This window comes from Elephantulus edwardii, unplaced genomic scaffold, assembly GCF_000299155.1.
Source record: "Elephantulus edwardii isolate Elephantulus edwardi_28Jun2011 unplaced genomic scaffold, EleEdw1.0 scaffold00006, whole genome shotgun sequence".
NCBI classification, from domain to species: domain Eukaryota; kingdom Metazoa; phylum Chordata; class Mammalia; order Macroscelidea; family Macroscelididae; genus Elephantulus; species Elephantulus edwardii.
The window spans coordinates 29,959,045-29,970,684 of NW_006399756.1; the positions used below are offsets into that span (position 1 = coordinate 29,959,045).

General features: G+C 51.6%; 1 protein-coding gene across 1 annotated transcript; it reads right to left on the reverse strand.

Annotated features, from left to right (window-relative positions):
- Window positions 1–8,124: 8,124 nt before the first annotated feature.
- Window positions 8,125–10,427, reverse strand: KAZALD1 (Kazal-type serine peptidase inhibitor domain 1). Its single transcript, XM_006880015.1, is given in 5 exon segments — window positions 8,125–8,219; window positions 8,394–8,541; window positions 8,623–8,783; window positions 9,883–10,369; window positions 10,371–10,427. Coding segments are annotated over 5 exon segments (936 nt in total). The 5' UTR covers window positions 10,416–10,427.
- Between the last annotated feature and the right edge of the window lie 1,213 nt (window positions 10,428–11,640).

Here is an 11,640-nt window from a genome sequence, read left to right on the forward strand (position 1 = left end):
CCCTTTTCCCTGTCTCTGCCTTAAAGGTAAGGCAGCCCCCAGAAACTCTGCCACATACCTGACCCTTGAGGGGTTCTAAGTGTCCCCTCCCCAGCCTTGAGCCCATCCCTGGCACACTGGCCTTCCTGCAATCAAACCTGGAGTGGCCCTGTCTGGTCATTTGAAGTCCTGGAACCGGTTCCCTCAGAGGCTTCCGGCCTTTGCTTCTCTCCTGCAGCCTTGCTGCCTGGCCCCACAGATCCCCTGAGCCCTCAGCTGTACTGAGCTTTATCTTTCTTCACTGACCCCCCCTGGCCCGGTCCTCAGCTCCAATTCAGCACAATTCTGGCTGCTTCCGCCTGGTCTGTATCTGTTCCCCATCAGAGGCCCCATTGGAGCTCCAGCCCTTCAGCAGCCCAGATAAAAGAGATGGATGGAGGTGAGTTTAGGGGATGCCCCTCCCCATAAGCTCAGAGCCTGAGCCTGGGTTCTGACAGGGATTCCCTGAGGAGGGGATGGGGGTGGGGGTTGTGGTAGTGATACCTGCCAAGCTCTGTGGAAACTCAGACCCTGCCCAGCCCCACCGTGCCTTAGCCCTTTCCCTCTTCCTAAAACCTCCTCCTGACAGGCACCAAGATTGCCACAGGCCCATCCTCCACCACAGGATCTTCAGCAGGACACTTCTACCCTAGGTCTCATCCTATCTCCTATCATCCTATAGCCTATCCAAATGATGGCCCAGACATAGTAAAACTGACCATTTGTTGAATATTATTATGGTCCAGGCACACATGACTTCCAGGCTCTCTAACCCTCACCATGACCTCTGGGGAGTAAGTTCTACCACTCTTTTGCAGAGAAGGACACAGAATAAGGAAGATTAAGACATTCACCCAAGGTATACATTTAGAGAATGGTAGAAATTGGTATCACAAAACCTCATGTTCTTCTCAACTTAATCTTAGAGCACACATTTCTGCTCCCTAAGACCCTAAAAAAACCCCACTACCTTCAGAGACCACTACCAAGGAAGCTCTGGTGGCCTAGTGGCAAGAAATTACACTGCAATACTGAAGGTACAAGGTTTGAATCCACCAGATGCTCTGCTGGAGAAGGAGGGGCAATCTCCTCCTGTGCCATTGGATCTGACTTAATGATACACAACAAGAAAAAAAAAAAAGAAGAAGAAGAAAGAAAGAAAGGGAAAACCTACCAACAGAGAGCCCCAGCCCTGCTCTCCAAACTTAACTCCTCTGGTACTAGTTCACATTGTGGAGGAGGCAGAGGGGTGGAGGAGAGGAAGAGAGGGTTGAGGAAGCCAGGATTAAAACTCGGGTCTCAATGAGGTCCAGATTAACCCAAGAGAACTGTGGGGTCTTCAGCCCTGCTCCAGAGATCTGCAGTAAAAAGTGATTAGGAGGAGTGTACAATTATCCCTAGAGTCCCCACTCTCATCCAGGCAGGTGCCACCACCTCTCTGTAGCCTTTCCTCACTTTTCATACTTTGCCCCATTTCAGTACCCTCAAGCCCATCCTGAATTCCCAAGTGTTCTCTATCAAGGACGGGGTAAGGGACACTTGACTATGGGTAACATTTGTTACCCAAACCAGAATTTCATAACTGCCACCCTGTTCACAGACCCTTCAGTTGCCCAGATAATGAAGGAAATATTTTAAAAAATAATAATAAATAAACCCAGGCCAGGAACTCACCATGCCTTCAATCTGTCATTCCCAACCAGTGGGGACACCACCCAGGGATCTGAGATTCAAATCTGGGAAGTAAAGAGGGACTGAAGGACAGAAGGAGAAGCAATTGAAGAGATAGAAATAGAAGAGGTTCTGGTTTGAGAATAAAGTGGTCCTATAAGTGAAAGTGAGAAGAAACATGAGTTTACTGCAGACCAAGAAGTAGGATGGCATTTAGAAGCCTAACAAGGTCTGAACAACATTTAGAAAATGGAAGAAGAAATTATTCAGAAGAACTTTTCCCAATTAAATTGTGTGTGTGTGTGTGTGTGTGTGCGTGTGTGTGTGCGTGTGTGTTTGTTGGGGCACCCCACCCATGTTTGAATCTCCTGGGCTGAGCTAGCTGGGTGGGCAATGACCCAGGTGGCTGGGACAAGGCTTCATGGGATAGTGATGATGTGAGCCCTGCCCCACCCCACCTGCCAGTGAGTCATCTAAGCCTGGCTGAGCCCTGGAACCCAAGTTATCCTTCTTGGCCCAGCACATTTGGGAACTAGTTTGAACAGAGAGAAGCCTAGAGAATATTAGGAGAATACTCTTCTTGGGGAGGACTAAGGTGGTAGGAAGGACAGATGATCCCACTGGCTTCCAGGTTCCACCTCGAGACAGATGTGTCACTATTATCAGAGCATCTATCTCCCCAATTACCAGACTTCATCCCTGATACCATCCTCATCACTTCCCTCCAGCTCCATCTCCATATCCCCACCCCATCTCCTCCTTAAGAAACCTTAAACTGGTCTCCATTGTCTGGAAATAACTTCCAAAACTTCAATCACCACCTTCCAGCCCTCATACCTTGCAGCCCCTTGCTAAGTGGCACTCCCTACCATTGCCCTCAGAGAACCTACTCTTACCCTCAAGCTCCAAAACCCTATTCCCATCCAGTTCCAGTCTTCCTCCTTCCTCCTAAGCTCCTCTTCTTTGAAATACAAGGTGACAGGTCTTGGTTAGCATTTCATTTATCACAGTGGACCGATTTATATAGCTTTTCGCTATTTTGAAAATATCTAGTCATTTAGAGTGTTGAGGAAATACTCAAATATAACCTAGCAGGTAATAGGCCTACGTTTCCAGTCTCATTGCCTCTGCTCTCAGCTGCCTCAACACTTAGAAAAGAATCTTATGTGACAGAATCTGTGTGTTTTGAGTGAAAATCCCCGAAAGCACCAAGCCCACTAGATGAGTGTTTAAGTCTGTCTAACTCTCACGCATATACACTCAATGTTACACACATACATGCACATCATCCTTTATACAAGATCCTGGGAGGGGAAAGAAACAGGAGCCATGCAGTCCATTTCAATGCATAACAGTCCCATGAGTTCCAGAATAGAAGTGCTCCACAGGGTTTATTTTCTTGGCTGTATTCATTATGAAAGGAGCATTGGCAGGTGGAGGGAAGGGATGATGGAAATGGGAAGGATCCGGCGAGGACCTGCAAAGACAGAGTAATGATGGGCAAGGTCCAATGGTGATTGACTATAAAATATAATGCATGGAAATGATTGAATGAAACACAGTGTGAATGAAGAATAGTGTGAATCACAATGTACACAAACTTTGTAAGCAAACCAATAGAAAAGAAAATTTGAAAAAAGTTTAACTCTTTTTTAAAAAAAGGAAAAAAGTAAATTGACAAGCCTTTCGTTCACCCTAAAGTACATATAAACCACTGCCCTTTAGGCTAATTTATGAGGCTGTACATTGCATGCATGAGAGGAAATTACCCATCTTCTCACTCAGAGTCACTGGTGGATTATAACTGGTGGAGAGGCACAGCATTTGGGTTAACAGTGCAACTCTCTCAGAGCTGTCCTTTAACTAATAGTCAAGTACAAAACATTTGAGTCAGCCAGGGACCTGGACACATATTGTTATGCACAAGTTGTATAGATAATAGATTGAGACATCACATGTTGTTGTTGTTGCTTTAGATGCTATTGAGATGGCTTCAACTCATTGTGACTGAGTCTACGTGCAACAGAATAAAACCTCACAGTCTATGCCCACTGATGCACTGTGTCAATCCATCATGTTGAGGGTTTTCTTCTCCTTCTCTGGCCCTCCACCTTTGCAAGCATGATGTCTCTTACCCAGTACAGGTCCCTCCTGATAACCCAAAGTATGGGAGAAGAAGTCTCGCTCACTATCCTTGCCTCTAATGTATCGCATATGTGTTATTGTTCGATGCCCATTGAATTGATTCCAATTCAAAGCAATCTCATGTGACAGAGGAGAACTGTCCTTAAGAATCTTCTTGGCTATACTTTTGCACTGCTAAAAGCAGCACCTTTCTAGAAGTTCAAATCCACTAGTGGCTCTGCAAGATAAATATGTTATTTACAGCCTCTGAAAGCCAGCTGAGCAATCAGCTATGAGTATGTTCCAACTGGACAGCATTGAGTGTGTGATTATATGGAAGCAGATCATCAGGTTTTTCTTCTGTGGAACCATTGGGAAGATTTTAACGGCCAGCTTTGGATAGCAGCAATGGAGAGCTTAATTGTTTATTCTTATCAAATATATGTTGTTGTTAGTTGTTGGTGGTGTTATGTGGTGTCGAGTCAGTTCTGATTCACAGATGACCCTCTAGCGGGTTTTCAGAAGCTGTAAATCGCACAGAAAGCAACTATCCATCTTTCTTCCACAGAGCAGCTGGTGGATTGGAACTGCTTGCTTTTGGGTACAACTCTTTACCCACTACACCACCAGAACTGCTTGCTTTTGGGTACAACTCTTTACCCACTACACCACCAGAACTTTTTTTTTCGCCACTAGAACGTCTATTATGATGATGATGATGATGATGATGAGTGTGTGTGTACCATCAAGTCATATCTGACTGGTACAGAAGGAGATTGTCCCTCCTTTCCCGGCAGAGCATCTGGTGGATTCGAACCATGTGCCTCTGGGATTGCAGTGCAGCTTCTTGCCACTAGGCCACCAGAGCTCCCCTAGAACTTCTTTATCACATATATACATACTACACATAATGTCACTTACATACTTTTGCTATATGAATGCAAAACAAAGCATCTTTTTATTATCTGATTTTTCTCAGAATCAAATTAACTGTCTCAACAAGTGTCAAGGAGCCTGACCCAATCTTAGTGCCACAAATAGAAATATCCACCAGATGGCACTCTTTCCCCACTTCCCGTACTCCCAAACGCTGCCAGAGGTGTCGCCTCTTCTGGCTTCTGCACAAACGGGGGGCCCCCCCGGGTGCACCCCAGGTGGCCCCCAAGCAGCCCCTAGGCAAGTGCAGCAGACTTGATCGATCCCCAAAGTCCGCATGCTCCGCACACTGAGATCGGCTTTGCCTGGTCGCCGTCCACGTTGGGGGCTTGCAGAGAGCTCTCCCTTTAGACAGCCCTTAAAATTGATCTACATGTTTCTCCACCAGCCAGGGGCTGCGCTCAGCCCAGGCTGCCTCTGGTTAGGTCAGCACAGCTCAAGGGGGACCTTCTTCGGAACCTGCTCCATCCTTCAGGACACCCCAGAAGGGAGTCAGGGCCATTTGTACAGGTGACAAGCTCACACCTGTACGCTCACCCCCTCTGTCTGAAGCCCCTAGGGGTCAGTGGGAAGCTGAGGGAGAATAGCCAGGACGTGGGACCTTGGAGCCTCGGATTGGCCAAGGGCTGGTATCGGTTAGCACTTCCCGCCCAAATCAGATCTCGACCCAGGATCGCCAGTTTAGGGCCAGAAGGAAGCTCTTTCGCTGCATCTTAAGCAAACGTCTCAGAGGTGGAGAAAGTAGGGTAGGCAGCGCCCTTCCCACACCCAGGCCCGGAACGGGCTCCCCGGGAATCTCACGTATCTCGGGTGTGAGCAACGTGGGGCGACAAACTAGGAGACGGCTGGAAATCCGGCGGGGAGCGCAGTCCTGAGCTCCGGCAGCGGCGCGGGTCCCCCGCCCCCTCCTCCCCCGGGAGCCGCGGGAAATTATTTATTAAAACACCGCCCGCGCTCTCATTTATTTGCGGTGAATAATCCTCGGCATCTCGGCGCGTTTATTAAACCTTTCCCGTCCCCGCGCCCGCATTACTTTAATAATAAATCGCGTGTCACTTCCCAGCGACGTTATTAAAGCCGGTGCTCTGAGCAGAGGCGGGGGAGGGAGGCGCCAGCGGTTCCTCCCTTTTCTGGCTGTGGGGCCTGAACCCGCAGGACCGCGGAGGGGGAAACTGAGGCTGTCAGGAGACTGGGAGTTTGTACCAGAACGTCCTACAAAGTGTGGACATGCAATTGAGGCGTTAGATTTCCAGGGCGCGTGTGCCCTTCTCTGCTTTGGCGGAGGTCTGCACGCCGAGCTCTGGTTCTGAAAGTGGGAACCCGCGGGGCCCTGGACCCACTAAGGGGCGCCCCTGAGCCTGTCCCGGCAGGAACTCAATACCAAGATCTAGAGTCAGGCCGCCTCCAGTCTCAGATTCAAGTTCCCTTGCTCACGTGGAGCAGACTTGGTATTGAAGCCAAACAGCCAATACAGTCCCCTTCCCACTGTCACCCGCTTCTCCACACCCCTGCTTCTGCGTCTGTGGCCGCTCTAGAATTCTCTCCGAATGCCTCCGCCAGTTTTTGGAAAAAGATATGCTGAGAAAGGAAAGGTCAGAGAAAGAGAGGAAGCCCCTAAACAAGAAGGATTGACACAGTGACCGCAGCAATGGGCTTGATCACTGTGGAAATTGTGAGGACGGCGCGCTGTACAGGCAAGGTTCCGATCTGTTTGTTCCTAAGGTTGCTATGAGTCGTAGCCTTCTCCACAGCACTTAACAATAACATCCCAGCCCACGCGCTGTCAGGGGCCTCCACCGCGAGGACTGTCCCCCCGCAAAGCTGGGAGCCTCGCAGCTCCGAGGGAGGGGCGGCCCAGTGCAGGGACACGCCCCTCCCAGGAGGCCGGGCTCCCTGCGAAGGGCCCCGAGGACAAGCTCAGACGCCGCCGAGACACAGCGATCCCTCTTGTGGTGGCGCCAGGCTCCGGGAGGAGCCCAGGCGCAAAGGAGCCTGTCGCCATCCACATAAAGGGTCTTGGCCTCACTGACTTACTCATTCATGCACTCCTTCAATCATTCAATAAACGTTTCCCAACACTGGGCCTCATCAGTGGAGGAGGCAAGGAGAATGTGGGGGAAAACATTTTGTGATTCTGAAGGGGGGTGGGTCCTCAACCAGATTCGATAGATCCCAGAGCAGTGCTAATAGAAGAGGGAAGAGGTTTACCATAACTTTAACTGAGAAATGGGTAGATTCTTTGATGGGAGCTGGGGAAGGGAGCTGCAGTCTCTTAAAAGTGGCCAGACTTCCCCTACCCAAACTTCCCCCCACCCTTGTATTGGGAGACCCCACTGTAGTCTTGGTTCTTCAGCCAGCTGAGATGAAAAGAGGACCGGTGGTCTATCTCCACACCAGCCCCAGCAGAGAGCAGTCTGGAAGAATACCCCTCTCCTCTCTGACAAGCTGGCTCCAGCCTTCCTCCCCAGAGAACAGGCTAGGCCAGTGCAGAGCACAGACCTTCTCTCTGTACATCTGGCAGGCATGTGCTTCTACAGAAAGACCTGCAGCCCCTGAAGCCAGACTCCCTTCCTTGTGTGTGAGACATACCAGGGAAATACAGGTTCCGGGTGCACATCTGCTCAAGCTGTTTGGGCACCTTTGTGTCACAGTTTATTCACAGGTCTTTATTGGGTCCCTAACTGCAGCTTAGCCCTATGCTAGCCATTATAAGTGGTATACAGAACAGTCTAAGGCATAATGCTGGCCTCATTGTGTTTCCAGAGGGATAAGAAAAACCACATGACCAAACTCTCACCTTGATCCTCTGTGCTCTCCTGCAGAGCACACACCACACAGGAGAACCACAGTTGGTTGATATCCCTGGGACTTATGAGAGAGGGAAGATGTCAGGAGTGTGAGTTTTAAGGAAGGGTAAACTGAAGCTATCGAAAATTTGGAGACCAGGAAAATAACAGCTGGGAAAAAAGCTTGTGCACTGGAGGTTAGAGAGGAGCAGGTGGCTGGGCAGGGCTAGATCAAGGGATTGAAGTGGAGGATCCTAGTGTCCACTCCAGCCTCTACCTGCACCCACTCTTCTGTGACTAGTTGGTAGCTGGTGATATCTGCTTGTCTGGTCCACACTAGAGACAGTCCTGGATGGGGCATCTATTCCTTGGGCCCTTCTAAGCCCCAGGTCTCCTGGTCTCTGCTTCTCCTCATCCCTTTCCCCAACTTTTGCCCCCGTCCTCTTCAATATCACCATGATCTCCCCTAGTAAGAGAGGAGTCATCCTGGAGAGGGGGGTCTCTGCTCCCCTCCAACTTCAAATTCTTTTTAAGAGCAGGATGAATACTATCCCTCACTCCCCCATCTCCATGGCTGAGGGCTCTGGACCTAGTAGTAATCCTCAGCCTCTTCACTCTCGGTTTGCTCCTGGGTGAGAAGGTTTAGGGCCCGTAGCTGGGAGATGCTTGTGAAGTTCAGCTGGTCTGCAAATACATGTTGCAAGGAGAGGGGACAAAAGAGAAGCTGTTAGCGCCCATCTATTCCAGTGAGAAAGTCACGCTTGTAAATGCAAAATGACTCCGTTCCATACATACACATTCAAGGGCCCCAATCCACCACCATCTGTCCAGACCCCAGGGTTCAGGGCACCCTCTTACCTGGTGTCAGTACAGTCAGGCTGGCTGGGGCCTCTGCCTGACCCAGGGCATTGCGGGCAAGGCAGCGGTAGGTGCCTTCATCACTGGGGCGCACAGACTGGATCTGCAGCCAGCCAGTCACCTCAAACCTCTGGGGTCCACCCCTGAACTGAAGCCAGAAAAGGAATCATCAGGGCCCTTCCAGGGAGGTTCTGGGTTGCTGAGAAAGGTCTCTTTTCCCTGTGCCTACCTGCACAGAGATGTGGGGGTCATCCCCTGGCAGCTGGATGTCCAAACCATCTTTCCTCCACTCAATGGAGGCCATAGGGTAGGCAAACACTTCACAGCCAAAGATCACGTCCTGCCCTGTCACATTCCAAATGTCATGTGGGTGTGACACAATCTGGGGCTCTGGAGGTGGAAAGGGGAGGCCTTAGAACAGGATGGCACACCCAGCCCAGCAAAGATCCATTATACAAACCATTGTGGCCATGATCATGGGAAATGCTTATTGAGGTACACACACAACCATAAACAGGACACTTGCACAGAAAGACACACACAAACACAGATGCAGCTACACAGGAGAGTATAAAAGATGACCGGGAGGTGTGCATGCACATACACAATGTGCCACCAAGCACACAGATGCACATCTCAGCCTGGCTCTGTCCCCAATTGCTCCCCTGTCCTCATTCCACCCTGCAGGTCCCCAGCCTGCCTAGTTTGTAACCAACACCTTCTTCACCTCTCCTTCCCCCTTTCCTAGCCAGGCCCAGTTCCCAAAGCCCTAACGTGCAGCCCCTCCTCCATCCCACTCCCAGGGGCTTCCAAGCCGCCAAAGCCAAGAAACTGGAACCGGCCCGGGAGCTAGGCAGGAAGCCTGGGGGAGGGGAAAGGAGGGGGAAAGTGTTGGGACTCCCGCTGGGTGTTTGCTTTCCAGGCAATTACAGCCAAGCCAGACCGGGATCCACAGCTCAGGAAGGGAAAGTTACTAAAGCTTCCAAAGAAAACTCGAGACCCCTGGTGGAATGGTGGGGTGGGGGCAGCTAAACTCCCCCTTCACTAACTCTTAAGTGCTAAAGAAGGAAATAGAACAATAGAACTGCTCTCCGAATTTGCCAAAAGAAAACTTGTCGGATCTCAAGTTTGTTGTCTGGGCTTCAGTTGGTCTGGAGAAAGTCAGGGGAGGAGGTGGGGTAAGGGCAGCATTTTTCTTTCCTCTCTTAATTTTGAGGTTCATCACTGGCTTTGTTCTTGCTCCCTCAGATACTGGTTCCTGAAGTGGGCGTCTAGAGCTTTCTGGCAGCTGGGCGCATGCTCAGGGCCCGCACCTTCAGGCCTCTGCGGGCCAGCCGCAGAAACAAATTCTAACACCGGGCTCAAGGCCTCTCTGGCTTCATCACTTTCGCTCAGCTGTCCAGAAGAAACCAATGCTCGCTGGCAGCCTATGAGTAGTGCCTCAAAAACCCCTAAGGGATGGGGGTAGGGTCCCCCTGGCCAATCGTACCCGACTCACAGGGTCCTGGGTGCGCCACGGTGATGTTGACGTCGGGCCATGCACGGGCCGCCTCCTGCAAACGACAGATCTGCGGGTAGGTGCGGCCATCTGAGCCGCAGAGCGGACGCTGCGAGCGGCAGACACACAGCGGCTCGGGCACCTCGCCGTGGCTCAGATCGCCGCCTGTGTCCAAACGGCACTCCAGCTGCTCACCGCATTGCCCGTAGAAGTGAGCGCTGGGGTCCAGGTCGCAGAGTTGGCCCTCGAGATTGGCACATTCCCAGCAGCAGCCGCACACGTCGCGCACTTGGCCGGCCAGACAGCCCCGCGGCGTGGCGCACTCTTCTGGCCGGCAGGGCGCGCAGCCGTCTCCTTCCACCAGCAGCCGCAGCCAGCTCCGCTGCAGGTAATCCGGGCCTGGGGATGGTCGCGCCCCGGTTAGGAGTGGCGTCAGCACCAGCAGAAGTAGCAGGAGCAGCGTCAAAGCAGCTGCGGGCGACCGCGGCATGGTTAGCGGGAAGCCTTGTGAACACTTGGGGCATCAGCGCATCTGTGGCACCCTGCCAGGGAAGAAAGCCAGGTCAGGAGGCCGGAGTGATGCCTATGACCAAAAGCCAATCTCACTTCTCTTTTTACCAGAGTTTGACCCTATCATGGTCCCCTGGTGCTCTCTTTGTCTGGACTCCTTCCCTGTTAACTTTGCAAATGAAATGGACCCTCAACACATGGGCAGAATTACCCTCTTGGACCATCAGTTATGCCAAGTGGCAATAGAACCAGTCTGTTCCTGAGGGATTGGAAGCTGGAGAAAGGTGAGAGGAAGGGGTGAGAAAGCTTAGGCGCGGGTAGAGGGAGGATGTGTACACATACACACACACACACCACTACCAACATTACACACCATCTGGTACAGCCTACCTCCATAGTAGATGGGAATGGGCAGTTCCAGAAGTATGGATTCATTAATGTCGGTGGAAGAGAAGAGGTAGGGGATGATGTTCCTTGTGGAGCCTGGGGCCCACAGTGCTCACCTAGAGTTCAGGATTAGACCCTCCGAAGCAGGTGACACCTGTCCGGAAAAGGAGGCGCTGGAAAGAACACTGAGGCACGCAGTGGGGCTGGACCTGCTGACCACCTCGGCTGGGACCTGATGATCTCTGAGAGCCCACGGACTTGGACTCAGTGAGTAGCTCCTCCGCCCCCTCTCCCCGCCCACCGACGTCGCACACTGCCTCCCCAACCCCTCTGGTTCTGAGGCTGCCAATTTCATGCAACATGGGACCCTCCCAGGCCACTTCCCCCTATCCTGGCCCAAAATCATACTGAGAGTAGAAAAGCGGTAACCGTAATAAGATACCGAAATGGGGGGGCGGGGCTGCAAGGACTACATATGGGGGGCTGGGCAGCGGAGTCTGGAAGCCAAGTTTCACAGTCCCTGGGGTCTGCTAGAGGAGCTTTATAAAAAGTTGAGTGTGCAAGCTCTGGTGCCAGCTCTTTTTATGTCGATGTCTGGGCGCTGCTGGATAGAGGAACCAACCAAGGCCGTATCCTCGAAGTGCAGGGCTGGCTTCCTAAGGCTGATTGTAGGCTTGCATCCCTCTCTCCCCGACTTTACTCCCACACCCAAGCGCCGCCCAGAAACTTAGCCATTACATTGACTCCCCACATCTAGCCGCCTCTCCCCTCCCAACATCCGGCAGGTGCTTCAACCCCAGAATGAGCCGATGATTAGAGGTTGGATCCACTCGAGGCCGCAGAAAAAGGGCG